A 27,714-nucleotide genomic window follows, 5' to 3' on the forward strand; every position below is an offset into this window, starting at 1 on the left:
CAGTAAATAGAGAGCTATTATCACAGGTGACTTAAATGTCTTGGTACCCTGTTCAAAGAGTTTATATGTCCTTTGTGTCTTGCACACAGTTTATACTGAAAATGTGAGCAGTGTTACTAAGGTTGCCTGTTACTCCAGCCTATATTTTTGTTTCTCTTGTCTTCAGTTCATGTTACTAAACTAAAGAGATTTTAAATCTTATCACTCTAGATACAGTTAGGAGCTTTTGGTGGGCCATTTATGTAACTGGCACTTGAAATTTGATGGAGGATATGTAGCTAATCCCACTGTAAATATTCTTGGCCAGTTTTTAAGCATTGGCCATCAACTCATTTTTCTGATAATTCTTTCTGATTAAGATTCACTAGAGACTGTGACATCATTTAGCTTACAGAATATTGAGTATAAAATTGTGTTTTACTTCTTACAGGTCCTCACACCCTGTTTTTGACATTTTTAGTGTTGATTAAATGGATGTTATTCATCCCCTCAGCACCTTATTCATTGTTTCAGCACCTATTGGTTGTACCCTATAGACTCAGGGTATAGGAATGTGAGTTTTCTTTCTGCTTGTCAGAGTTGAAAAGATATGAATGTAGCTTTGAAAAGTTTCAGTGTTCAGACAAGCTATGGCCAATACAATTTGAATTTAAAAGAACTTGAATTATCTTCAGTCCACAGTTAAAGTAGTGGTCTTTGCAATTTTATTGTTCCTAATGAGGCTTCCTTTTTGGGGATTGGAATTTCTGTACAGAGAATTTGCCATTTCAGAAGGGGAAATGCAGCTTCCTGGGGATCATTTTGCTAAATTATTATCCACCTTTCTCTGAATTTCACAGAACTTTTTCTTATATAACTCTGCTAATATAGGTGTTTTATATAACTCTGTTTAAATACTAATTTTATGTGGCTTTATTCTTTGAAAAGCTGTTCTGAGTTGGGCAGTAACTGAAGGATTTACAGGCGCTGAGTAATTGTGGGGTACTTGCAGTGCTAGCCCCAGTACGATGCAGGTTTTGATCAGCTTTTTTTGCTTAGTTTTTTTTCTGAATGTGTGAATGCTGAGTATTGGATGTTCAGTATATCAGTGGAGTACAATTAAGTGCTTATAAGGGCAAAAAGAAAGAATTTTTACTACCACAGAAATGCTTTAATTTAATTTTCTTATCGGGAAGATTTTAGTAATAACTATTTAGTAGCAGGGGCTAGAGAGGAAACAAGTAAAGGAAATAATTCTGTTGTTGCTGTATGCTGTGTGTTACTCCTCATGAAAATGAAAAGCTCTACGTATTTAGAATTGCAAGCTGGCAAAAACTTGTGTAGGAGTCTCTATTGCTGCTCCTCCGAAACAGAACTATAGATATTTAATTTTCAACTTAATTACAGCATAAACATCCTTCCCTTCCTCCTCCAAACACAAACATTTGGTATAAGAATGTAGGTGATTCTGGGTTTTGGTTTTTTTGGGTTTTTTTTCTGTCTTGGTGTCTTCCAGTGTGTAATAGAACTTAGAGATATTTCATACTATTTCCTTTCAGTAAATTAAAAAAAAAAAGTGGTAAAATGTAACTTGAAAAATTAAGTATATTGATGATATGGTATGCAACTGTTTGTTAATTTTATGACCTTTTAATTGGACAGATTGTGGATAACGAACACTGACAGAAAGGCAGTGTGGTATAAAACACTCTGTTACATGTGCATTAATTGTAATTATATGTAAGAGATGAGTGGCTATATTTATCAGGACACCTAAGCTCTTTAGCCTGAATCATCAGGAATAAGAAACCAGATTAAAGTGTGTGTAGTATAGTGGAATATCATAGTTGATTGTGGAGATTAATTATTATTCTCTGTCAAAGCTGTATGTCTGTACTCCCACACAAGGATTTTAACTCTTGTATGTAATCCTTCCTGCTTTAATGCATACCTATGGGAAGTATTAAGGGTAGCTGCTAACCAGAATTGTCCAAACCCTTATCCTAGGACTTTATCTGTACTTGTAATTGTGTAAGTGCAGCTCCTGTCTGCTTTAGATAGTATCTTTTAGATGAACTCTATGTCAGACCTGTCTTCTCTGAATCCAGGAAGCAATGTTTATATAAATGCCTTAATTTATAAACAATAAATGCAAATATCTTTACTGGTGTTCAGCATACTCAGCTACTTAAGACTGTGTTGTTTAGAACAAGTTTTTCAAATTTAGTGTCTGTAGGATTGTAAGCGTGGTCTGTGTTGGAATTTTTAAGAATGCAAATACAAATTAAAACTTGAATGGGAACTCTCTGAAAACTGCTTATTTGCAATTGTGTTAAGTACAGAATCACCACGGTTTTCACTTGGGAATAAAAGAGATTTTAACATTAGTTTGAACAGTGCTCCTTTTCTGACATTGGTACCTGAAGTCTACCAAAATATGTGAAACAGATTTGTGAGGATTCTGTAGTTCTTAGTAGGGGAAGAATCACTATGTAAATTTGGATGGAAAGTTTCATTGTTCTGATGCCTGGGGACCTTAGGTGTTTTCTTATTTGTCCAATTACTCACTAATTTCTTTTTTTCTTTTTTTTTTTTTTTTTAATATCTGTCATTAGATTTTCCTCCTGGATGCCTCTTCGAGTGTCTTGTGATGGAAGGGAAATATTTTTGAATCTATAATGGATTTTACACAATACCGTAACACAAACTGGCCTAATAGCAAATAGCACCATTTTGGTTTGAAGAGCATAAGCATAATTACAGATAATCATGACAACTTCTCATATGAATGGACATATCACAGAAGACTCTGACAATGAAGCAAAAAATGTGGATCTTATGTCTCCTGAGGAACCTCAGAAGCACAGAGAAATGGCTGTTGATTGCCCTGGGGACTTGGGCTCCAGGATGATGCCCATGCGGCGCAGTGCTCAGCTGGAGCGGATCCGTCAGCAGCAGGAGGACATGAGGCGCAGGCGAGAAGAAGAGGGAAGGAAACAAGAACTGGACCTTACTGCTTCCATGAGGCTAAAGAAACTAGCACAAATTCCTCCTAAAACTGGAATAGATAATCCAATATTTGACACAGAAGAAGGGATTGTTTTGGAGAGTCCTCATTACACTGTGAAAACACTAGGTAGGTAAAATGCAGTGAGTGGGCCAATGGAGTAAAGATTTGTTTGATATTAATACTCTTTTAGGCCACTGAAAACCTAATTTAGCTAATCTTTCAGAAACAGATTTAAAGTCTTCTTATTCTTCAGATTTGTGGTGGTTTGGGGTATTTTTATTTAGCCAAACATCAGGCTATGTGCCTCAGCAAGTGGCTTTTCAAAACTGATTCATTTGGGGAACAGTTAAATACCTTGTGGATAATAACTAATTCGGTCAATGTCTCTATCTTCTTAAGGCTGGGAAAAACCATGTAAGTAATACCCAATTTTATGATGTTTGATGAACTGTAGACCAGAATAAGGAATGAATAAACACAGAATGACATTTAAAATAAAAAGTTGTTGATACTTTAAGGAGAAACATGCTAGTGCTTTTTTCCTGTTTTGTCTTGCATTATCAATTACCACTTGATTAAAATGTCGCACCAATACATCTCTTAAGGTAATGGTGTTGATAATGAAAATCTGCTTAGGCATTGAAGAAAATGCGATGTTAATAATTTTTTAAGAAATGGATGCTAAAATTTTTCGTTTCATAGTTGTCATTGTTTTAATTATGGTCGTTTAGTGAAAATTTCTAACCTTTCTTCCTCAAACATAAGTATTTTAAATAAAATGTGTGACATTGGAGTGAAAAAGATGCACTAGGAATCTGTGAGAGTCCTGTTCAGATTTCAAAATCCATACCTGTTCAGAGATCCAGATTGCTTTAAAAAGGCGGCCTTTTTTTCTGGGCTGCACCAAAATTTCTTTTTTTTTCTTTCCTTTCCTATTGGCTGATAGTTGAGAATACAGAGTGAAATATAGCTATGAAATTGCTAATTTCTTCTTTTTTACTTCATCTCTAATATTTGTGTGGCTGAGCAGCGATTCTGCTAAAGACATGTCTCTGCTCCATAACCTCTGGTAATCCTTATTGTACAAATCCCTCTTTAGGAAAATTTAGATTGAAAGGGTCATCAGGAAGTCATCCTGTTCAACCTCCTGTGGAGAGCAGGGTCAGTTACAAACAAGGAGGGTGTACCTTTTTTAGTGCAGGGCTTGTCAGCTGAGAGATCTCTTTGCAAGAAGCAGATTCTGTAGTTAACTTTATGAAGTGTTAGGTATTTGATTGTAAAATTCTCTCCTTAGAGGGAACACAAAGCAGAAGATACAAAAATAGATGTCAAACAGTAAAAGTGTCTGCAGTTCGGAGTTGTTTAGCCACAGTGGCCTAAAGCTGTGAAGACGGCTGAAGGAATTGGAAATTGAAACTAGAGAAGGGAGGAAAGTGTGACTTGGAATTAGAAAGCTGGGGCCAGGTTTCATGCTGGAGGTGCTGAGATCATGGAGGGAGGATTGGTGCAAAGCAATGGGCAAAGCAGCTGCCCATGGAAGCTGGTAGGGATTAGAAGTGAGTAATACCTCAGTCTGACACACCTCAGAACCAGCTAGGAGCTGAAGGTGTTTGAACAGGAGAAATAACAGTAAATAAATTACTGTGATGATGAAGAATGGGTTTTAAAATCTCTCAGTGGGGAATTCAGAAGGGTAGTAGCTGTGGGAGAAGCTGAGGGATTGTCCAAGTATTTGTGAAAAGCTAGAAGGAGGAAATTAGTTTTGGCTCAGCAAGAAGAGAAGATGGGAAATTGGTTTTGAATGGAAGCTAGGATTCTTTGAATACTAGGTGTAAGAAGAGAAATGCCAGACATCGGGGGCAAGAAGATTATAGAGGTGTGTGTCTGGAAAGAGATAAATTAGGAAATAATATATGGTACGAGGTGCATCTTGAAGAAAACTTACTAGGTGACTTGGTCCACTTCTGTAATCAAAATTTGGGTCTTGTCATTTGGATCAGTAAACTTAAGATTTAAGAAGAGAAGATTTATAGTTCAGCATTCTATGAGCCAGCAGTGCCCTTGTGGCCAAGGAGGCTGATGAGATCCTGCCTTAGGAAGAGCATTGTGGCAGCAGGTCAAAGGAGGGGATCCTGCCCATCTGCTCAGCCCTGGTAAAGCCTGACCTGGAGTGCTGTGTCCTGTTCTGGGCTCCTCAGGACAGGAGAGACAGGCAGGTCCTGGAGTGGATCCAGTGAAGTGCAAGAAGAGAGCATCTGTTCTGGGGAAAGGCTGAGGGAGCTGGGCCTGTTCAGCCTCAGGAAGAGATGACTGAGAGGGGACCTCATCAATGTCTGTGAGCATCTGAAGGGAGGGTGTCAGAGGATGGAGTCAAGCTCTTCTTGATGGTGGCAAGCAAGAGGACAAGAGGCTATGAGCAAAAACTGATGGCAGGAAATTCAACCTGAACATGAGGAAGAACTTCTTCACTGTGCAGGTGATAGAGCACTAGAAAAGATTGTTGAGAGAGGCTCTGGAGCCTTCCTCACTGGAGGTACTCAAGAACTGTTTGGATGCAATCCTGTGCAGTGTGCTTTAGGATGACCCTGTTTGAGCAGAGAGATTGGACCAGATGACCCACTGTGGTCCCTTCCAACCTTACCTGTTATGTGGTTCTGTGATTAAGAGTAGTGCTTTTGATTATACACACCTATGATGTTGAATTCTTGCAAATATAGGAAAAAATAGTTCTAAATAAAATACGGTGGTTTTTTAACCTATATAGTCCCTAAAGAATCTGTATTCAGTCACTAGTGTTGTCAAAAACAGAGTTAAAATTTAAATTCAGTTAAGTGCTTCTGCAGTAACTTGAACTGTTACAAAATTTTCTTCTACTCTTAAGCCTGTCCTTTTTCCAGTTTCTGGGTTAATCTTTCTAAAATTTGTAACACAGCATCTGGCTCTTCCCTCTTTCTACTTTTACTGTCCAGGTTAAAATGCTTAGTCACATTCACAAATCTCTGAGATTAGTTAGGAAAACCCCAAATAAACCTGGACAGGTGCTAGTGAATGACAGAGATGTTCAACTGTCCTTCTTAGGTATTTTTTAAAATACTGACTTTCATTTTGCTTTTGTGTGAGTGTGTGTGTTTGTGTGTGTGTATGTTAATCCGTAGAGCTTCTCCTGAAGATACATCTCTTAAGTAAGAATATTGATATGTGTCTGTATTTTTAGTTTGGAAAATATTTTGTAAGTGCCAGTGTCTAATTTGGCAGATCATTGCCAAGTCTTTAATGTTTTTATCATCATAGAAGAAAGCAGACTAGATTAAAGAAGTTGGAATTTATATATCAAAATAAAACAGGAGACTTAACCAAAAGAATGTTAAAGGGCATGTTTGTTATCAAAACAGTATATGATTTAGACAGCTGTTTAAATGGAAGTAATAGTCTCTGCACCTAGCACATGTGCATGTAAGTATTTACTGGCTTTTTCACAGCAATATGCTTCCATAAAATGCAGACTTCTTTGGTTTTCTGCGGTTCATTCAGCCAGTTCAGTTAAATGAGTAACTAACATTTCATGGAAGTAAGCCTTTCATATGTAAGCCCTTTCTGGCTACATTGATGATTATTTTTTAAAGCTGCCTATTTTTTGCTTTTATATCTTGGCCAAAACTTATTTATAAATATGTTATAAATAAACTTTCTGAAATACTGTTTTATCCAAAACTACTTTTCCTAACTATGTGATTTATGTTCTATTTGAAGCATTAAAGTACTAGTACCAGCACATAGATTTCTCTGTAGAAAAGTTTGGAAATGAAGACATTGGTACTGAGGTATAATAAATCCTGTCTTCTTAAGTTTGCTCTTCTTAACTTTTTGTTTAAGGTAATAAAAAACATCTATTTTCTTTTCTTGGTTTTCTAATCTAACATGTGACTGCACATCCTCCCCTGCAGTTGCATACTTTTGCCCTGGCAGTCTTTTGATTAATGTGTATATCTCACAGTGCTCAGTCACATTCCAGCCATTTCATAGTCTAATGGAAAAAGGCTGCAGCACTTCATGTAAAAGAAGACTTGACAAAACCCAGTATTTGATTGCTAATTGATCTGCAATTAAAAAATGGACTTGTTCTGCAAAAGAACCCTGACTTACTTTTCTGTGAGTAAATGCAGATGTTGGTCTTACTGAACTTATTTTTCTTCAAGACAACCCTTTTTATAGGAAATATCTGGAGTCTTTTGTTACCTGGTGCTCTTTTGTATTGTTGGTGCATTAAAAAGACTGAAACCAACAACAACAACAACAAAACAAAACAAAACAAAAAAAAAAAACCAAACAAAAAAAAAAAAAGGCAAAAAAAAAAACGAACCCTGCATCATAATCTGATCTGTGATATAGACTTCAGAAGCAGGAATATAGAATTAGGCATGCATAAAGCCAGGATTTGTGTGTGGTTTTATGTGTGTGGATTTTATTAAACAAGTGACAAGGAAATGGAGTGCTGCCTTTTGACGAATACTTAACTTCACTCCTTTGAAGCATTATTTAGCATTATTTCTGTTTTATAACTGTGTTGAGGTGGGTATTTTTTTACCGTTTCGTGGTGGGGGGAAATCACTTGGTATAAACCTTTGGTATCCAGCAGATGAAGCCTCAGTGTAGAAGGGAATTATACAGGAAAGAGAGTACTGTGGTAGTTTGTAAGAAAGGGCAGCACAGAAGGAACTAGCAAAGGGCTAAAAAGAGAAAATATGTAAAGACATCTAGGAACAGGATGTCTGTTGTAGATAGAGAGTAAGATGTCTGTCTTTCTGTATGAATTTGTATCTTACATGCAATATGTATTAGAATTGTGCCTGTATATATGTGTATGTATTTGAATTTTCAGATATGTAAGAGAGAGTTCAGAAATAATGGAGTAAAATAATTAGGAAGACATAAAAGTAGCAAGGTTCTTCTCTAATATCTCACTGCTTTTTAAATCAAATAACCATAACAAATAGCAGAACTTTGAGTTAGTATTTTTTTTAACCGAGCAGGTGTCAGGAGCTATACAATAACATCTGTTTCACATACTTTTTTTTTCCTTTATGCTTGAAAATAACACACTTCCTCAGACTTGGGAGATTGAGTTGAAGAGATACTTCAGTACTGTGCATTCTCCATTAGATGAGAATTTTGCCAGCTGACAATGTCCTGTTTAGCAAATATTCTCACTTGTGGAGTGTTCTTTAGCCTTCTCTCCAAATGGCATTTCTCCCAGTGTGATAAGCAGTATATTGTGTATACAGTTTCCTAGTGAGACATTGGCTACCATAATTAGTGTTGTGAGTTGTACTGGATATCAGCAGTGGAATATCCTGCACATCCAGTATCCAAGCTTTCTGTGCAGCTTTTGTCCTATTGCCCTTTGTTTCCTTGGTGGTTACAGGAAGAAGTCCTTGACCTTTGGTGGGTAGGATGTTTTTAGCATGTGTGAAATGGTTTTGGAGGGGTTTTATTACTTTTTTTTTGTCCTTCAGACAGTAATGTACAAGAGTAGTAGCCCTGGCTTGTTTGTTTCCTTTTATAGTACAGAAGACTTAACTTGCAGACTCGGACTAGACAGCTTGTATGTAGATATGGTTTGCCGGAAATTAAAACAATTGAACTTCTTGGAAATGCATATTTTGTTAGGCTTTATGGTTTTTATGTGTCCATTTATCAACCATTTTTTATGTTGTGCTCAAAGATTTTGAGTCTAGGCTTGTGTTCAGTGTACTGATCATGTTAGCGATCAGTATCTACTGGGATTTTTCATGTTAAAAATGCAATTTAGCTGATAGTGTTCCTGATTTTATTAGCTCATAATGAATAAATGAAGGTTGCTAGAATTTTTAAATTATTCTCAAAGCTGGTATTCTGGTATCAACTGACAGTTTTAAAATTTGGGGTTTGCTATATTGTTCGTTTTCTTTAAGTACCAGGGTTCAAAAGTTCTAGCTTATTTGAATTTATTAAAATGTTAGATTGCTGACCAGCTTCTTGTGGCTGAACAGATTTTTTTTTTCAGATAATGTGTGAAAACATGTATGTTATTTAAGGCTTAGAACATGAATTGTTTTTTTTGTCTGCTTCAGAATTTCTTACCTGGGTTTGATTCATATTCCTTGGTTTAGGTGGTTTCTGAAGTACTTAATTTTGAGAATTGATCTATTTAGCAGAAATTTGAATATTTAAATATTTGTATTTAAATATTCAAAATTTAAATTTGAAAATTTGAAATTTAAATATTTATATTCAAATAATATAAAAGTCTTTGAAAAGTGCTTGTAAAGCATCAGATCAGTTCTAGAAACTCAAGAATGTAGTACATGTATAGTATTCTGCAAACATATAGAAACTGTTTGTTAAAATGTTAAAATATTTTACTGCCCAAGCAGAACTCATATTTGTGTAAGTAAAAGATGTGGACTTTCTTTTGCTGTAGATAATTTTCAAAACTCATAGATGTTCACAGATGGTATTTTTTCATACTTTTTATTTTAATGTGCCAAGACTGAGCATAATTTTATGTTTACAAATTGATTGTAGTTTACTTATCTTACATTCATTTTATAAGTAAGCAAGATATAGTTGAGATACATCGATTTCTACCATATATTATATGTACACACAGAAAGGTGAACCAAGGTATCAGTGAATATTCAGTGCATCAAGATGAGCTTAGCAATAGTCTTACTGCTCTTACTGACTTGAAGTCTTTTTTTTTCTTCTTCTTTTTTTACTCTTTTAATTCAGTTACATTCTGCTTCAAAAAAGTTGGAATAACAGATAACTAATAAACTTGCATATATCACTGCTGGTTTAAAAGCCGAACAGTAAAAAATTTTTTTGTATAACTCTTAATATAAATATTACTTAGTTATCATTCTTTTTAACTCTTATTAACTCTTATTTGTATTTTGTTATTTCTTACCTAGAAGTGGAAGAACTGTTAAATTCTCTTAAGCATATCCAGCACGTTTTGGTAGACCCTCAGAGTCAAGAGGATATCTCACTCATTTTACAGCTTGTTCAAAATAGCGATTTTCAGAATGCATTTAAGATCCACAACGCTGTTACAGTCCACATGAACAAAGCCAGCCCTCCATATCCTCTCAGCTCCAATGCACAAGAACTAGCACAAGAGGTATGTACAGTATGCATCCCTGTGACATACATGAAACCTGTAATCATAGCTACTGTTGAAATACATACTTGTCAAGCTTGTCTGACTGACTGAATGTTGAATATGAAAGAGGTTATAATAGCCACTGATTGGAAATCTGGAAAAACCAGATACAGCAAACAGTAACCAGAAAAATATTTTGGGGGTAGGAACTCCCTCTTTAGCGTGGATAGATATGTAATAGAGAAGGTACTATGTTTAAACATAGGAAAAGGGAGTGGTTGTGATAATCTAACTCCCTTTCCGCTGGTATTCTTTATTTCAAGCATTCAGGAACTGAGTTACAGTTCTCTCTTATTGTGACTCTCCTCTAAGTTGAGCCATGGTTCTTAGATTGGGAGTCATCTCTGAAAATACAAGCATACTGGAAACAAGCTTTCTCCTTTAAAGTGAGCAACAGGTCCATTAATACTTAATTTCAGTGCTTTAATTACTGCTGTGATTAAACTTCTTTTGGTCTGACAGATGACAGCTCTTTTATAAGATCTGATGCATTTTTTAGAAATTGTTAAAATATTCTAAAGGGTCACTCAGTAACTTTTGTCACAATTTTCTATGGTCTGGTGCAAGTATATATAGTAGTGAAGGGTGTCTACATCTTAAACCCATATAAATTTTGTTAGCTTTGGCCTAGGTAGCTTGAATACCAGCATCAGTGCAAGCCTAGCAGTGTAGTGTTCAGCAAAGCCAGATCCAGGGGCTGGATAAAGGCTCCAGCATTTAGCACCCAGCAAACCAAACTGACTCAGGTACATGGGTTGGAGTATTTCAGTATGGCAGCAGGGTGGTGGGTGTTGGTGGGATTTTGGGTTGGTTTGTTTGTTTGGTTTAGGATCTGATTTTCTTTCTTCCTGAAGCATTTTTTTCAACAGCTTTTTCCACTCTCCTTTCTTTTACTAGACTTTAATCTTGTAAGCCCAGCAGCACTGTAGCAAGCTTGAAGTTCTTTTGCAGAAGAAATTACTGACTCTTGATGATGAGGAGGAACATAATTTAAATGCAATCTAAAGGTGCAGGTGCTGATTAAATTTCAGCTTAGGATTTTCTTGTTTAGGTTTGTCAGTAAGACTGTGCCAAAAGCAGGTAGAAGTACTTTAGAATATCCTGTGAATCTGTGAAAACTTCTAATCAACCCACTGTAATCATATGTTTGCAGTACATGTGAGCTTCCCTCTGGCTTGCTTATTCATCAGTCTGTAGCCTACTTCAAACTCCTCACTGGGCTTGTTCACTGTGTCTGTGAGTCTGAAGGAGCCTTTTCAGTTACCTTCTGTTTGTAAGCTGCTCCCCCAAACATCCACTTTACATAGGCCTAGTTTAGGATTTCATTCAGATGCAGGCTAGAATTTTTGAACCTCCTTTTATCATACAAGGTGTTACAGATGTAACCCTTAAGAAAGCTGGTTCTTTGCCTTCATGAATATTTGCTACTTAATAGAAGTTTCCATAAGAAAATATGCCTAGGAAAACTCTAGGTCTATTTCCAAACTCTTGTGTTTCTCCCCGTTTCTCACTACCCTTTACCTTCCCAACATATTCTTTTATTTTTTTCAGGTGATTTGGTAAATCTTAAAATCAGAAGGTGGTGCAAAGCCAGTTTTGTGTCTCTTACCAATCATGAATAAGGTTAAGCAAAAGGAAAATATTTCATTTATCCAAAATTTTTAAACGAACAGAATTTGATCATTATCCACAAGACTATTGCATAAAAGGCACATCACTGTGCTCATTTTGACTCTTCATCTCCCATCCCTGTCTTTTCCAGCCTTGAAATTCCTGAAAACTCAATATATTGCAAATGTCTGTTCCCATTTTCAGATGTAATCTAGTTTCTCAGTGACTCAGCTTCTTGTGTATTTAAGTGACTTGTATTTTGCAATATATTAAATAACATCCTGAAATGATAGAGCCAGAAATTCAGAACAAATATTTCTGTGTCTGACAGGAGTGTCTCGAGAGGATACCTTGAAGCCTCCATTCACATCACTTTGTACTTCCTTGTCTTGCCTATGTAGAAGATCTTATGCTTGGTTTTCAGATCTTTTATTCATTTTTGAAAAGTTTCTGTATTAGTTATGTAGCAGTGTGGAAGGAAATTATTTCTGCTCAAGAAAAATTGGTGGTGTTTTTGTTTTGGTTTTTTGGGTTTGTTGTTGGGGTATTTTTTAATCCTGACAATGTGTTTATATTGCATGTCTGTTTCTTCTTGTACTCTCATTTTTGGCTGTCTTTTACTTTTTTTACCTCTAAGCACAGGCATAAGAAACTCCCCCAGAAAGCAGCTCATTTACTTACTTCAGGGTGTTTTTGAAAAGACACTTGCAAAAGCCTGCTTTTAAGATACTGATAACATCTTGATGATAAAAGCCAGAAGACATTACAAGAAAGAAAAATAGCAGATACATGCATAACATTAATTTTAAATAGCAAGTAGTGCTAGTGTGCATATTTTAGTGCACAGGTCATGAGCAACAGTGTACAGCTCTGAAACTGTTTGGAGTGTGTGCCCCAGTTTAAAGCTACAGACATGTTTTGTTTGTGACTTTATACTGTGGAAGAGACCATCTCTTAATGGGAAAAGGCATTTTACAACACAATTGCACAATGTAGCATGAAAGAGTCTTCCTTTAAAAATAAGTAATAATTAATATTATTTAGGGTTTTTTAATTTTCTAGTCCTCTTTAGAAAATTCTTAAAATTGGTAGTATAAATGTACGGTTAATTTCCCACCAATTCTGATAACCAGCCACTAACAACTCAAGTTTTTTCTCATCTTTTTAAGAAATTTCAATTGAATTAAAAAGGCAGAATGAAGCACTTGATCTTAAGGAATTTATTTGAGAAAGCTTATCTTCATGTAATGGGGTGTACTCCAAGTCTCAAATAAAAATAGCTGGTAAACATCAAGTGTAATTAAATTGATTTTAAATCCATTTAAACTTGACCAAGATGGGGGCATGGATTATGGGAGCAGGGTCTGAATCTTGACCTTGTAAGAATATTTGATACAGCATTCAAGACAGCTTATAACTTGGCCTGTAGCAGCACATACCAAGTACCTTAAAGATGTTCCTGCTATTAAATATACTTAATAGGCTCAATTTATATAGACTATGTTCCTAAATATTTTGGACGTGCTATGCTACTGTTTTCTTCTGCAAAATCAGACAAATGAACTAGATCCGTACTGTTGAGGGGATGCACTGAAAGCTCATAACTTCTGGTGTAAGTGCACTAGAATGTGTGTGTATGTTCCATCTGACAGTCCTGCTCACATGCCAGTAAGCAACAACAGAATTTTGCAGCTGCAGTTAATTTCTGAATGCTTCATATCACTCCAGCACATGCCTCCATCATACATGCCTACAAATTGTGGTGTCTGTAATGAAACCAAATGGCTAATTCAGGGGTTGAGGGGGAGGTTCTTGATCTAAAGGTAACATGATTAACAATAAAATCTAGTCTGAGGAGTTAAGAAAATACAGGTATTGCCACATGCTCAGTGTGAATCATCTGTGCTGTGTATAGTGTGTCACTCCTGGAATGACAGACTTCTTCAAATTTCTTAATCTGAAAAAGCTCTGGGATTTATTACCATGAGTTACGAAGGACTCTGGCAAGCAGCACTACTGCTGTAATAAGTGGTCTATAGGGCAGCCTGAAGCTTTCCTAGAGCTTCATTAAATAAACAAATGAGAGTTTTGTGTTTTTCTTAAAGAGGGTGGGGGATATATTAAAATTTTTACAAATCAAATTATTCAAAGCAGAAATTCAACTTGAATAAAGGATGTTTACTGCACACAGAGTAACTGGTTGAACCAGATTACTTTCTTTTCCACTGTCAAATTCCCAGCCTCTGACCTAGCATTCAGAAAATTGTGTTCCTTGCAAGACTTACAAGTTGCTTTCTGAGTAGGTTTTCCTATTAAAAGATCATAAAGATTTGATAAATAAAGCTTTAAGGCTTCTTTTGGCTTCTTCAAAGCCTCTTGAAAGCTAGAGACCTTAAATAAACCTTTATGAAAAAGTCCTTTGTATAGAATAATCTTTTCTTTCAAAACAGAGGAAAACTTGTCAGTGAGATATGTCTTTTGCTGTGTTCTGTTTGCTGTGTGACATCCTAGAATTCAGTTTAAGCCAGGTGTAATAGCTTCCTGTCTAATTTAGACATATGACTGAAGTATGGACTTTGTGAAGCTGAACTCTTTCTGTTCTCTATGATTTTAAAGAAACCACTTAAAAAAACTACGTAAATCTGGCTTCTTCTCTGACTGTTTTAAAGTATACTACATTTGCTCACCATGAGGCATGCTCTAGAGATGTCAGAAGAAAGGCTTTTGGAGATTGTGCCAAGTTTACTGCAAAGCACAGGAGTATGTTCAATGTGACACTTGTCTTGGCAATATGAGGATCTTGCTCCATGGGCACAGTTCGTTTGTTTAGTGACTTCTCCTAGAATTTAAAAGTGTCTTGACATGAAAGTTTTCAGTGCTGTTTTCTGGGAGCATCCAAGATAGTTGTTAGCATTTCTGTAGATAATTGCTCCTAATACAGACGCTTTTCTGACCTTTATATACTGTTAGATCATACAAAAAGCAGAATTATTTTCTCTTTGAAACTTTTGGGTTCTTGATTCTCTGATGTCACATTACCTCATCTGTAAGAGTCAAAAGCTCTTGAACAAAATGTTTTCTATTTTTCTGAAAGCTGCTGCTCTGATTTGTATAATCTACTCTTGATGTCTTTGGATTCATTTGTGCTGTTGCACTTGTGTGCCTTTGGTCAGATTAGGCCAGAGGATAATGGCTTTGGAAAGCATCTTCAGCCTCACTTCTGTGTAAGAGCACTTCCCTGGTCTTGGCTCTCTGTATGAGCATACCAGTATTTGCAAGAGATGATGGCAAGGCTCATTTAGTAACTGTATGAGAAGGAAAACTTATTTTGGCAGCTGAAGCTGTTTGAGCAGAAACTATCCTTGTGTTAGTGTGGATTATTTTGGAAGGAGCCAAAGAAATCAGGTTTCCAGGGAGGGACCTTTTGAAGTTTTAATTTGCGCACTTCCTGAGAAGGGCTCCAGCGTGCATTGCAAAACCTGTCTCAGAATCTTTGGCCTTGCTGTTGGTGGAAATAGTTTGCATAATAAGAATATGATAGTCTACTTTAAGGAAGAGGAAGGCTAGTCACATTAATAAGAAATTACTCCAATTTAAAAGCCCAGCATAGTCCCATAAAACACTTCATTGTGACTGATTTCACTGCCATGAAATCACTAACTTTCACTGTCTAGAGGGTTTTTTTTTGTGTGCGTTTTTGTGATACCTGAGCTCATTGTCAGTCTCTGATATTGACAAATCAGTGTGAGGTACTGCATACCAAGTTAGATTTGGTAGATTGTTACTGAGGCAAGATGTGCTGGGTTAGTCCTGTGATCTCATTGCATGTTTTCCTAATGTGTACCAGATTAATTAATTAGCAGTAGTGTAACAACTACATGGATATTCTTCACTTTCAGTAAAATGAGTAATTGCAAGTAAGGGGGTTGTGCTTGAGTAGGAGAGGGAGGATTGATAAATCACTGGCTAGATTTAGTTTTACTGCTTGATTTCATTTTAGGTACAGAGTGTTTTGAAACCCAGCCACCATAAGGATGGACAGGAGCTTAATGCTTTGCTGAATGCCCCTCACATGCAGGTAAAACAAAATGAAACTTCTAATCTAATGGATCTATTTCTTGATGCTGTTTTCAGTGTAACTTATTTTTTGCTGACTGGGCAAGTATATTTTATTCCTCAACCCTAATTTTTCTAGGATAAGGAACTTGCAATTTCCAGAAACTAGTGGAACTTTTTAATGAAGTGTAGTACATGATTGTATTCAGCCCTTGCCTCAGTGTATATGTATTACAGGGTGATTTACACATAAACAATGTAGCAGTAGGTCAGTGGGAACAGGGCAACACATGAGCTGCTTTGTTTATTTGTTTTTACCTTTGGCAGTTGTTCCATGCTTACCTTAAGGTGCATAATGGAAATTTTGTCCTGGGGTGGTGATGTAAAAGTAGTTTTCTCTGCAAAACTTAATCTGAGTCTGCAGACACATACATACTAAAAAACGAGACATTGGTTTACTACAGATGACATAGAAGTACAGTCACAGTTGTGTTCAAAATTGCTTTTATGTTATTTTCTATTCTGAAAGTTCTGAAAAAAAATAGGTTCTATGTAGCTGTGATAAATGATTTTTTTTATTGTTTGAGTCAGTTTTCAAAGTTCTATAACCTGCAGAGACTGTTGAAATTGCAGAATTTCATCTGCTGTTTTGTATGCATATCAAGTGTGATATTTTCTGTAACTGAGCTGATTTTGTTTAACACTAGGCACTTCTACTGGCTCATGATAAGGTTGCAGAACAAGAAATGCAACCAGAGCCTATGACAGATGAAAAGATTTATGAGAATGTTGGCATGTATGGAGGAGAGACGGTTAAAATAGTTCGCATTGAGAAAGCTCGGGATATTCCCTTGGTAAGTACTGGTGCTTACTCAGTTGCATGTAGAGGAAGTAACCCTTTTTGTCCTTTCCAGATTGCTATGAAATGTTAGGAATTCCAATGCCAAGGTAGTGTTTAACTTGTAAACACTCTCCCTCCCTCCAAAATGAGAAACAGTCATAGACAGTAAACTTGTGTTTAATTTGAATTGGGCAGTAGCCATACTACCATGTAAAATCTGTACAACTTCTATCAGCTTGGGTTTGGACAGATCTTCTTGGCAAGAGTCACTATCTCAAGCTTGCTGCAAGGGAGCTTAAAACCTTGTGCCAACCAGGTGTAGGTTTTTTTGGTTGACTGGTTTCTGGTTTTGGAGTTTGTTTAGCAGTTATCATCTGCTATTTGCATCTTTCAAATAAGCGTTTTCTTAGGACTATCTTTATAAAAAAATTATGAATCTTATGGTGTAGAGCAATTAAATTGTTCAGCCTTTAGTGTAGGTTGAAGGAGTTAAGCAGTGGTTTTTTTTGAACTGGAGCATTGTGTGTATGCATCCAAGCTGTTATTTGCATTCTTTTTCAGCGTAGTTTTTCCACGTGCTTGGAATATATACAATAGATGGCTTTGAGTTTCATATATGTAATAAATTCAGAATGTGTTTCTGCTACACAGGGTGCTACTGTTCGCAATGAAATGGATTCTGTTATCATCAGTCGCATAGTCAAAGGAGGTGCTGCAGAGAAGAGTGGGCTGTTGCATGAAGGGGATGAAGTTCTGGAGATCAATGGCATTGAGATCCGTGGAAAAGATGTTAATGAAGTTTTTGACTTGCTGGTGAGTTGGAACACTTCTTGTTTCCTTTGCAATAAATACTCATTTCATAAGTCTTAAGCCTGTTGACTCTGCTTGTCATTTTACTCTTATTTAGCCTCAGAAGTATTTTCATTCTGGTAGCTGGTGTTCACATCTGGAGGTACATTTCAAGTTTTCTTTCTGACACATAGGATGATACTGACAAGTATAATTGCAGTAATCTGCAAAAATGAAGCCTACAAATGTGGAAGCATCAAGATGTTATCTTTACACTTACTTCTAATGATTTCTAAGAAAACTTTGTTTAGCTCTGAAAAGCCATAATTTTTCATCTTTGATTCAGTCCACAAGTAATAAATGTGTGGCTGTTTTGTAGGTAATTTTCTTCATAGCAGTTTATATGGTGCTGGGTTTAGACTGAAACAGTTTGATAATGCACCAGTGTTTTAGCTGTTGCTGAGCAGTGCATGCACAGTGTCAAGGCCTTCTCTGTTTCTCACTCTGTCTGCTGGCTGCAACTGGCTGGGGTGAGCAAGAGGTTGGTAGGGGACACAGCTGGGACAGCTGACCCAAATTGACCACAGTGATGTGAATGGCCATGTAACATCGGGCTGAGCAGTAAAATCTGGGTGGCGATTGCTTTTGCATCACTTGTTGGGTTGGGGTTTTCCCACTTCACTTATTAGACTGTTTTTACCTTGACCTATGAGTTTTTTTTCTTGCATTTGGTCTTCCAATTCTCTCCCTCAACCTGCTGGAAGAGAGAGTGTGCTACGATCTGGCTGGTGCTTAAGTTGCTGGCCAGACTTAACCCACCACTAATTGTATCACATGGAACCTTTTTGTGACTAGACTTACTACTCTTTCATGCCTGGTAAAAGCCCTTTTGTCTAGCAGTTTACTTGCATAGACATTTTCTTGTCTATTACACCATTCATGGCAAAATTATACTTTAGTTTAAAAGCAGCTAGACAAGAAAATCCATCAGGAATCAGTAAATTAACTCACTTTCAAAAAGGCCCTGTGAGAAAAATGTCAAAAGCTGGCAATTACCGCCAGTATTTTCTGTTGCCCAATTTCATTTCTTACGCACTTTTCCTTGGTACCTGCTTTGGATTAGTGTCCAAGACACCTGGAACCCAGCTCTGAATCTTTGATCCAATTGCAGCAGTCGAGACCATGTTGTCAAAGTGGAAACAGATAATTTTTTTTTTTTTTTTAAGAGGTCAATTTATAACTTTAGCACAAAACATTGGAAATATCAACTAGGACTTACACAGTAGGGACTGTAGGGGGGGAAAAAAAGAGATAGAAACATATTAAGTAAATCTTCAAATTACTTAGTAGATGTATGCTCTAGAGACAAATCAGAATCAGGACAAAGACTTAGGTTTGGCTGTATGTTGTGTATTGTAGGAATAGTAGCAATGTCCATAGATGAAGTTGTCTTATGGTACAGTTAGACACTGGTTTTTAATGGACAATTTCCATCTTCAGTTGGACTTTTTCCTAAAATTTGCTGTTAAAATTTTTCATCTATTTCATGCAGTGAGATCAAAGTAGATGGAAGTAGAGGCAGAAATGTGTGAGGTTTGGGGGTTTTTGTTTTACTGTTTTTAAATCAATTAGAAAGATGCTTACAATTCTCTGAGAAGCTTTGGATGTCCTTTTTTTTTTTTTTCATGTTTTGTGATTGTCTCCATTGCCATCTTTATTTTTTTTAAGCCATATTTGGCTAACTCCTGAAAAGAGTGTTTTGGAGGTGATTAACAGGTAGTTCAAGTCTGGCAGTTTAGTTCTCTTCAGAGAGCTTATTCTGCTCCTGAGTAGCTCCTGCAGCCTAGGGTTAAAAAACAAAAGGTGTAAAGCCACAATACATTAGCATAAGAGAAAATCAATTGCTGCAAATTAAAAATAAAATAAACACAAGCTTGTGGATTTTTAGAATATATTTTTAATGCAACTAATTTAAAATAATACTTTTAATCCTTTATATGTTGTCATTTTTATTTTGTAATCTGGAAATGAAGTTCAGAAATACTTCAGACACCCCAAAACACTTCAAGCACAGGAGGAAGAAATTACTTCCCTCCTTAGTTTTGCCTCACTACTTGCTACTCAAGTGATAATAAACTACACCTGACTGTTAGACTAGGCTGTTTGCATAATCAGTGTGAGATTATATACATTCCTTGTGGACTGAAAATAATGAATTTTCCTTTCTTGCAGGCAATGGAACTTGTTCAAGTTACATTTACTATATTTAAGCCTTAGTTCTGAATTTTCTAAGATATGTGCATTTTCTTGTTTTATACAGGATAAATTGTTTTGTTAAGGTTCACAGAATGGTGTATATGACGTGAAACACCTGTAGACCTTGTCACAGGTTGTCACTTGCATTTTATCAAGATATTTTTTATGTGTGCAGACACATTCTGCAAGTGGAAGTATGTAAACAAAGAAGTTGAAGACAAGACATTTATTATGTTCTACTTTCTTATCAAGGATGACTACAATGTTGGTATTGAACATTTCACATATGCAAGATTTGAGTATCTTAGCAAAATCTTTAAACAGTGGTTTGAATTCTTTAGTAATGTCAACAGCATAAAATCATAGTTAGAAATGTTTAGATTTGAAAGCACTGTTCCATCAAAACAATTCTAGAAAAATCAAATTTTTAAAATATATTTTTACATTCCAGTAGACCCATTTGTAGGTATTTTGGAACAGAACAATAACAATTGTTCTGTTTGAACAGAACAATTATCCGTTTCTCCTACATCTCTGCTTGACAGAACAGCAGCTGCTCCATTTCAGATAGAAATAGTTTATATTCAAGAAAGCTAGGCTTTTAAAATCTGAGTATCAACACTTAGCTTTCTAGTCTTACTGAATCACCGCATCTTTATCTGTACTCTGTATTTTAAACCAGCTAAGGGGCAGATGATGCATGGTTAGGAACAACTTCTAATGGGAATTTTTAAAGCATTTTCTAAAATGTATTATTTACTAAAATTCTTAACCTTAAGCCATATTTTGATACTGTATATGAAGAGTCTATTTTTTTCTCTCAGGCTGACATGCATGGGACTCTGACCTTCGTATTGATTCCCAGTCAGCAGAGCAAGCCACCCCCTGCGAAGGAGACAGTTGTAAGTAGCTCTACAGGTGTTTGTGTGCTTGGTGAAACCTACTTAGTTTTACCAGTAGTATGTAAAAGGTTCTTCTGAAGGTCCTTTACATTGTAGAACAAACCCAAAATGTAGCCATTTAAATTGATTTTACTTGTGATCAGACTAACACCTGAATTAAGTGTTGAAAATTATTAATGATCTTAAACTGAAACTCTTAGTACAATTTTAACTCCATTTCTGAAAGAAATTGTAAAAGTAGAACTTCCTGTGGTTCTGATGTTCTGAGCTTCTTATTTTGAATTTCTGTATTTTGTGTCTGTCTATATATGTATATGTATGTATGTGTATGTTTGTATTAAAAAAACTTGGGTTGTTGAAACTTGAGAATATGCATTGGGAGGAAAAGATAGCTTTAACAGTTTCAAGAAAGAATGCCCAGACTTAAATGATTGGTGACAAAACACTTTACAAGTGAAACTTCACTTTAAGTCCAGCAAATGAATTTCAGTCTGTGTATTTATTAGATACTTTAAGCAATCACAATACCTCTGATGATTTTTGAATGCAGAGAACTTAAATCAGTAGCTGGGGGGATTGTCTCCCACAGTGCTGAGGAAATTGCATGTTAAATTCAACCCTTTCTGTCCAGCCTAGCACAACTGTGTCTTTTCCATTGCTAACCTAACGATTCCATTCCAGTGCCTCCAGATAAAGTTTCCATTTTATAGAAGCTTGGAGTTTTTATATATCATAGCTCTAATGCAATCACAGGAAGAGAAGGTTTAATTCTTCAGAAGTCACTGGGGTGTTTTCCCTTTTTTTAACATTTGATCTTCTGCAGATACACGTGAAAGCGCATTTTGACTACGATCCCTCTGATGATCCTTACGTCCCCTGCCGAGAGTTAGGCCTGTCTTTTCAAAAAGGAGACATACTCCATGTGATCAGTCAAGAGGATCCAAACTGGTGGCAGGCTTACAGAGATGGAGATGAAGATAATCAGCCATTGGCAGGCCTTATCCCTGGTAAATAAAGCTCTAGAAAAAGCTTGATGCTCAGTCAAGTTAGTTATTATAGCCACACAGGAGCAATACTCATGTTTTCAAAGACTTGTGTACTCCTTAAACATCTGTTGCCTTAAATATATCTGTGTCTTTGAACCATTTGCAACAGAGCCTACTGCTGGGCATCACCATGTCTGGAGTTAAATGCAGAGTAAAACTTCTGCTTTCACTGCCCCTTTCAGCAGCTACTCTCCTCTTCCTTTATTCCTCCACCGTGGGGACTCAGCAGATTCAGAGTTCCCTCTGCTGGCTGCAGCAGAGATGTGGGACTGCAGCCCACTTGCTCTCAGGAGATGGGCACAGCTCTGAGGTTTCCTACCTTTTCCAAATAAACCACTTGACACAGTACCTATTTGTTGTCACTTTTCAGCATGTTTTGGCTTAACTAAGGGCTTCAGTTACTTGTGACAGACTTCCTTTCTCACTGCTGAGGGCCTTTGGATAACAGGATTTTCAGACACTGAAATGTGTTCATAATTTTTGCATTGCAATATATGTTGTAGCCTAGTTCAATAAAGACCTGCTGCTTTGTTAAACATGGTGAACAAAAGACTTTTCAAATTCCATAGAATATCACACTGTAACTTTATGATGCTTGAATAAATTGAGAAAAACACTGATTTAAATGCTGGCTAATCTATTTTAAATTGAAGTTCAAAATATTTAATATAAATAGAACACATTTGACATACAAAAATAATTAGAAAATTACATCATCATAGTAGGGAAATGTAGTCTTTCCTGTACTTTCACTTTTCCAGGCAAAACTGTCTAGTATACAACAAATACTCTGCAAGTCTCTCTTGATGAATATATTTCTGAAGTAATAAATCAGTTTTGCAGCAATTTTGCTTTCTCTTTTAAAATTTCTTTTGTATGTTACATTCTACTAGAATCTTCAGAGATGTGAAAGATTAGGAAAGAGTTAAGTTAGTAAGTCATTATGAAAAAGCATGGAAATGGTTTCTAAATGTTGATGACTCTTGTGCTTTTTTTAATGCATCAAGGAAAAAGTTTTCAGCAACAAAGAGAAGCAATGAAGCAAACCATAGAAGAAGACAAGGAGCCTGAAAAATCAGGTGGGATATATGCTTCCCAAGTAAAAAAAAAAAAAAAAACTCTTTTGTAGCAGTGTTAATTAGTGTTACACAGAATCTTGTCATGGTGGAGTTGTAGAAAAATCTCCTGATGTGGTTTTTGTTTATTTGTAATAAAAAAAAAGTGGGATGATTCTTTGAAATTCTTCATGTAAATAAAAGTCTGAATTTAACACTTTGTTGTAAAAATCACGTGGGTTTTTCACAACTATGTGTGCTGTAATTAGGATGATGTTGAGAATTTGGAAAGCCCCTTTTTTCATAAAGAACTTCGTCTGCTGTGACTTGGTTGAAGTCCTTGACATTTGCTTAATACACTAAAGGATTGTAATCAACAAAAGGATATTATGCCTTCTGAAAACTGCAGAATAAATTCTCCACTTTAAGCATCCAAAACATGGGCAGAATAGGAAGATTTTTGTTGTACGGGTGTTTGATTGTCATAATTTTTATTTTGTTTAGGAAAACTCTGGTGTGCAAAGAAGAACAAAAAGAAACGGAAAAAGGTTTTATACAATGCAAATAAAAATGATGGTAAGGAACAACTTTTGTACGATGTATGTGATTATAAACAACTATAAAAGATTGTGAAGTGAATTCGAGATATGATGTTAGAAATGCTAGCAGTAAGTTCTGTGTAAGGGCAATGCTATGTTGTGTTGTAGCATTTAGTGAAAGATGTAAAAGACGTGAAAGGATTTGTAGTGTCTATTAAAGATCAGATAATAAGAGAAAAAAACAGATAACTTTTTAGGCATAGAAGCAGTCATAATTTTACAATGATGAACCAATTTATTACAGCTTTGTAATATAATCTCACTCTGCATAATTAAACTTCATAAATGGAAACTTTCTTGACAGATTTTATAGGCTATGTTCTTACAAAAGTACTTTGGGATGATAGTTGCTGCCTTTGGCTATAAAGTGTTATTCTTGTACTAGAAATTATTGTTTTTTCTTCAAAAACAAGTTGTTTCTTAGGTTTGTGCTACTAGTTATATGAAGAGTAATGAAGAGTAATAAGTGGAATTTTTTTTTTTCCCTGCAAGAAAGGGAAAAAATTCTCATCATACTTGGGCACATGATAGTCTTTGGGCTTCCGTTGCTTTGGTGACTCAGATGCTGGGCAGAGACTCAGGAACTGTCTGAAATCTGATACTGCATGACAGGCAATACATGAAACTGGCAGTAGAGTACTTTGTGACTGTTTTATTGTTTTCTCTCAAGATTATGACAATGAGGAAATTTTGACCTACGAGGAAATGTCACTCTACCATCAGCCAGCAAATAGGAAACGTCCCATTGTTCTGATTGGCCCCCAGAACTGCGGGCAGAACGAGCTGCGGCAGAGGCTGATGAATAACGAAGTGGATCGCTTTGCCACCGCCGTGCCCCGTGAGTGTGACGGCACATGGGGACCCTTGTTCCAAGCCTGGGCTGCAGGGAAATCCTGTTCTGTTGGAAATAGTCATTGGGAGCTTGGGGGTTTGGGCAGCATATATTGTGCTCTTGAAAAAAGGGAAGTTAATGCAAATCCAGCATTACAAACACAGTGTTCCAGAGGTATTACAAGACATGCATTTATATATCGGTTTGAATATAATTGGAGTGAGTTACAGAAGTTCAAAAAGAAGCCAGTATAAACGGACAAGAAACTTTTAATCAAATGTCCTGCATAAATTTAAGTTTAGGTGGCTTTAGTGCCCTCCCAAACCACTTGTATTTCAGTGAATATTGTATTTTTAATGTCTAATGTACCCTAGATTATGTTTACAAACCATTTAGCAATACATATTTGTTGAAAAACAACTAATAGCTGTTTTCACATTCAGAACACAACTGCACAGTTAAAACTATTCTTTTTGTAGTTTACTATTTTTTTCCTCTAGTTAATGTAAAAGAGACCTCTAAATTAAGTTTGACAACTTAATTTGACCAGGGACATTTATTGTAGAAAATAAAATACACAGATTTCATGGATAATTCCTGTGTTGGGCTGGGGAGGGCATGGGGGTTGTGTTTGCATGATAAGCAATATGCCTGCTAAGAAAAAAACTTTCTTTTTTTCAGTTCTATACATGTATCACTGTCTCAATTCCTTTTTTGTAGATACTACTCGTAGTAGGCGAGAGACTGAGGCAGCTGGCAGGGATTATCATTTCATCTCCCGACAGGCATTTGAGAGTGACATAGCTGCAGGGAAGTTCATTGAGTATGGGGAGTTTGAGAAGAACCTGTACGGAACGAGCATCGACTCTGTGCGGCAAGTCATCAACTCGGGCAAAATTTGCCTTTTAAATCTTCATACCCAGGTATGGCAAAGCTCTCTCCTGTCATGTTTTCATTGTAGAAGCTGCTGTGAATTATCTGTCTCTCTGGTTTATAAAATGAGTGTGTTTTCAAGATCCATATTTGTGTTTATGCCAGGATGCTCAGTTGACTCTATTCAGTTCCTTGTTTGCAAATACGCACATCTTTATCTGTGCTGCAGTTGATAGGGGTCTTAGTTTTCACCAGCTTTAAGTATCTGGAAACCATCTAAAATTAAAAATGAATTAAAATAAAATTTGTGTCTCTCCATCTTCCAATTACTCTGTGATCTCTGGGGCTTTTGAAGATGGAGAGGACATTGTTTGTGATTATACTTGGAAACTGCATTTCAGCAATGTTTGTCACGTTTCCAAATACAGCTCAGAAATGAAGTACATCACATCAACAGTATTGAAAAAAACATTTAGCTGTGACCTTTTGGTTATGAAGAGAAAAACTATGCTTGCATACCTCTATTTGGAAATTTAGTCAAACATGGTAAGAGGCCGAGTCCTGGAATGCAGCCTGTTTCCTGATACACATGATATGTATGAGGTCTGCTGCTGTTGTAGATGCTGCAAAAAAAGCCCTAAAACTCAGCCATATCAGTAAGATGGGGTAGTATTGAAGCTATGGTTAGTCATCAGCTAGTCATCACCAGTTGGGACCATGTGATACTTTACGAGCATAGCTCATGGACATTGCAAAGCATGTCATGAGATGAAAATTCATAACTCTAAAAGTTTAGCTGATTCTGTGCCTATAAAAATTTATCTCGAGACAAGTTGTTTATTCCAAGACAAACCTGACAAAACAAAATGCTACACATACAGTAATAGTGCATCTGATGTCTTGTATTTTAATCTTCAAAACAGAAAAGGTTAAACTGTAGTTTTTCAAGTAATCTGTAATACTTAAAGATTCTTCTCCCTGTTCAAAGCTGATACCTTTTCTTAGAATTGTACAACAGCTAGTTCAATATAGCTAACCTTTTTATTGTTTTTGGATACCAAAAGATCTGTTCCTTCAGTTCAGTTATGAAGAATATTCTTGAACAAAAGTAAATATTTCAGTTTCATGAAGCTGAAAATGTTGGAATATAAATTTCGTAGGAAATGGTGTCTGAACTCTGAATGCTGTTACAGTTAATTCTGTTGCTGTTAATATATTGTACAGTTGTTGTGTTTGAAGAGTGTATGGTCTATTATAGCATGTGAATAGTGCATCAAGAAATGCCCTTTTCCTGGGTGAAACTGTTAAATATGTAAACCTGTTTTTGCAGTCACTGAAAACACTACGTAACTCTGATTTGAAGCCATATATTATATTTGTTGCACCACCTTCGCAAGAACGACTACGTGCTTTATTGGCCAAAGAAGGGAAAAATCCTAAGGTAAGGTGTCTTACACTTCTTCTGAAACCATGCTGGGTTTGGTGAACAAATAAATGCACATAAATCCCCTTCCTTGGGATGGGGTCACGGTGATGGTACTGGCAGTTAGCACTGCAGTGAACCAGTGTAGTTGTGCTCCAGGTTGGTAGGCATAAAATGCTAAGGGAAGGGTTCATTCAGGATGCTCTTGCATAAAGGGATGTGAGAGGTATTAGACAAGGGAATGCACTGCTAATTCAGTAATCCTGGGGTACAGTGTCTGCATTGGGGTCCCTGCATTTGGGTACAAAAACATGACCTTTCATTTCAAAACTGTGGAAAACTCAGTTTTGTCCTCAGGTAAACCTGGGAGTAATTCTAATGGAGCAAAGGATTACTGGTTTTCATTTCAGAATGTACCTGCCTTTGGAAAAGCATTTACTTGAAAATCCAAAACTCTTCAGCTAAAATTATTTTAATTCTTGATCTTGTGGGATCACTCTTCATTTTTAACCAGTCATGTCGAAGATCTGAGCTTATGAGATTATTTAATTTCTCAGAAGTTAGTTCTGCAGAATGGACTTGAAAGCCAAATAAGCCAGGACATCCGAAAGCTTAGAAAAGTTCCTTATCAGGCTATGATATACCAAGTGCTTATTGCTCAGGCAGTGGAATAGGTTCATCATCACCTTTTTAACTGAAATCTACCCTGTAGTGATTGGCAAGTGCCCTTTGCCACCACAGTATCTTCAAAGTACTAATTGAGCATAATGCAGTTCATACTAAGGGAAAACAATCTTCCCAAGATAACTCACAGTTATTCCTGACATGGCTGTTGCTCAGGAATTATAACTCACTGTGTTCTATGGCTGTGTTGTTTTGCTCTCCTTGTTTGATGCAAGGGTGATTTATTACTTGTGTGCAAGATTTAAAAGTCCATTAAAGTCCAAGTGTTGAAACAGAAGAAATTTCCCTTTTTCCTTTCCTCCCCTGCGTCAAATATAATCATAGTCTTTAAATGGGTGTTTCTTCCTTCACGTTTATGCCATGAAGAAAACTTTATTTTATATAAATATTGCATCTTATGTTCTGGATTTTTGTTGCAATAGTCAAGGAATCCATTTGCAATAAAAAGGGGTGCATTTCTTGGTGTTACACTGTGCCTATTTTCTTTCTGATTAATTGTATTGGGGTTGTATTTATTTCATTTGGGTACATGCTACCAAGTTAAATCCCTTTCC

General features: G+C 36.3%; 1 protein-coding gene across 1 annotated transcript in view; it reads left to right on the forward strand.

Moving 5' to 3' along the window:
• The window catches only part of PALS1 (protein associated with LIN7 1, MAGUK p55 family member), a 55,751-nt gene that overhangs the window by 24,178 nt on the left and 3,859 nt on the right, over positions 1 to 27,714 (forward strand). Inside the window, exons 2-13 of the mRNA XM_071427094.1 lie at positions 2,595 to 3,111; positions 9,939 to 10,151; positions 15,805 to 15,882; positions 16,568 to 16,714; positions 17,353 to 17,514; positions 20,571 to 20,648; positions 21,472 to 21,655; positions 22,702 to 22,773; positions 23,254 to 23,325; positions 24,019 to 24,186; positions 24,901 to 25,103; positions 26,384 to 26,494. Of these exons, the coding sequence (XP_071283195.1) occupies positions 2,749 to 3,111; positions 9,939 to 10,151; positions 15,805 to 15,882; positions 16,568 to 16,714; positions 17,353 to 17,514; positions 20,571 to 20,648; positions 21,472 to 21,655; positions 22,702 to 22,773; positions 23,254 to 23,325; positions 24,019 to 24,186; positions 24,901 to 25,103; positions 26,384 to 26,494 (1,851 nt within the window). The 5' untranslated portion in view covers positions 2,595 to 2,748. The remainder of the gene's footprint in view (positions 1 to 2,594; positions 3,112 to 9,938; positions 10,152 to 15,804; positions 15,883 to 16,567; positions 16,715 to 17,352; positions 17,515 to 20,570; positions 20,649 to 21,471; positions 21,656 to 22,701; positions 22,774 to 23,253; positions 23,326 to 24,018; positions 24,187 to 24,900; positions 25,104 to 26,383; positions 26,495 to 27,714) is intronic.

The sequence above is a fragment of the Agelaius tricolor genome, unplaced genomic scaffold (genome assembly GCF_023055355.1).
Source record: "Agelaius tricolor isolate 1412-34295 unplaced genomic scaffold, bAgeTri1.0.p SCAF_5, whole genome shotgun sequence".
Lineage (NCBI taxonomy): Eukaryota > Metazoa > Chordata > Aves > Passeriformes > Icteridae > Agelaius > Agelaius tricolor.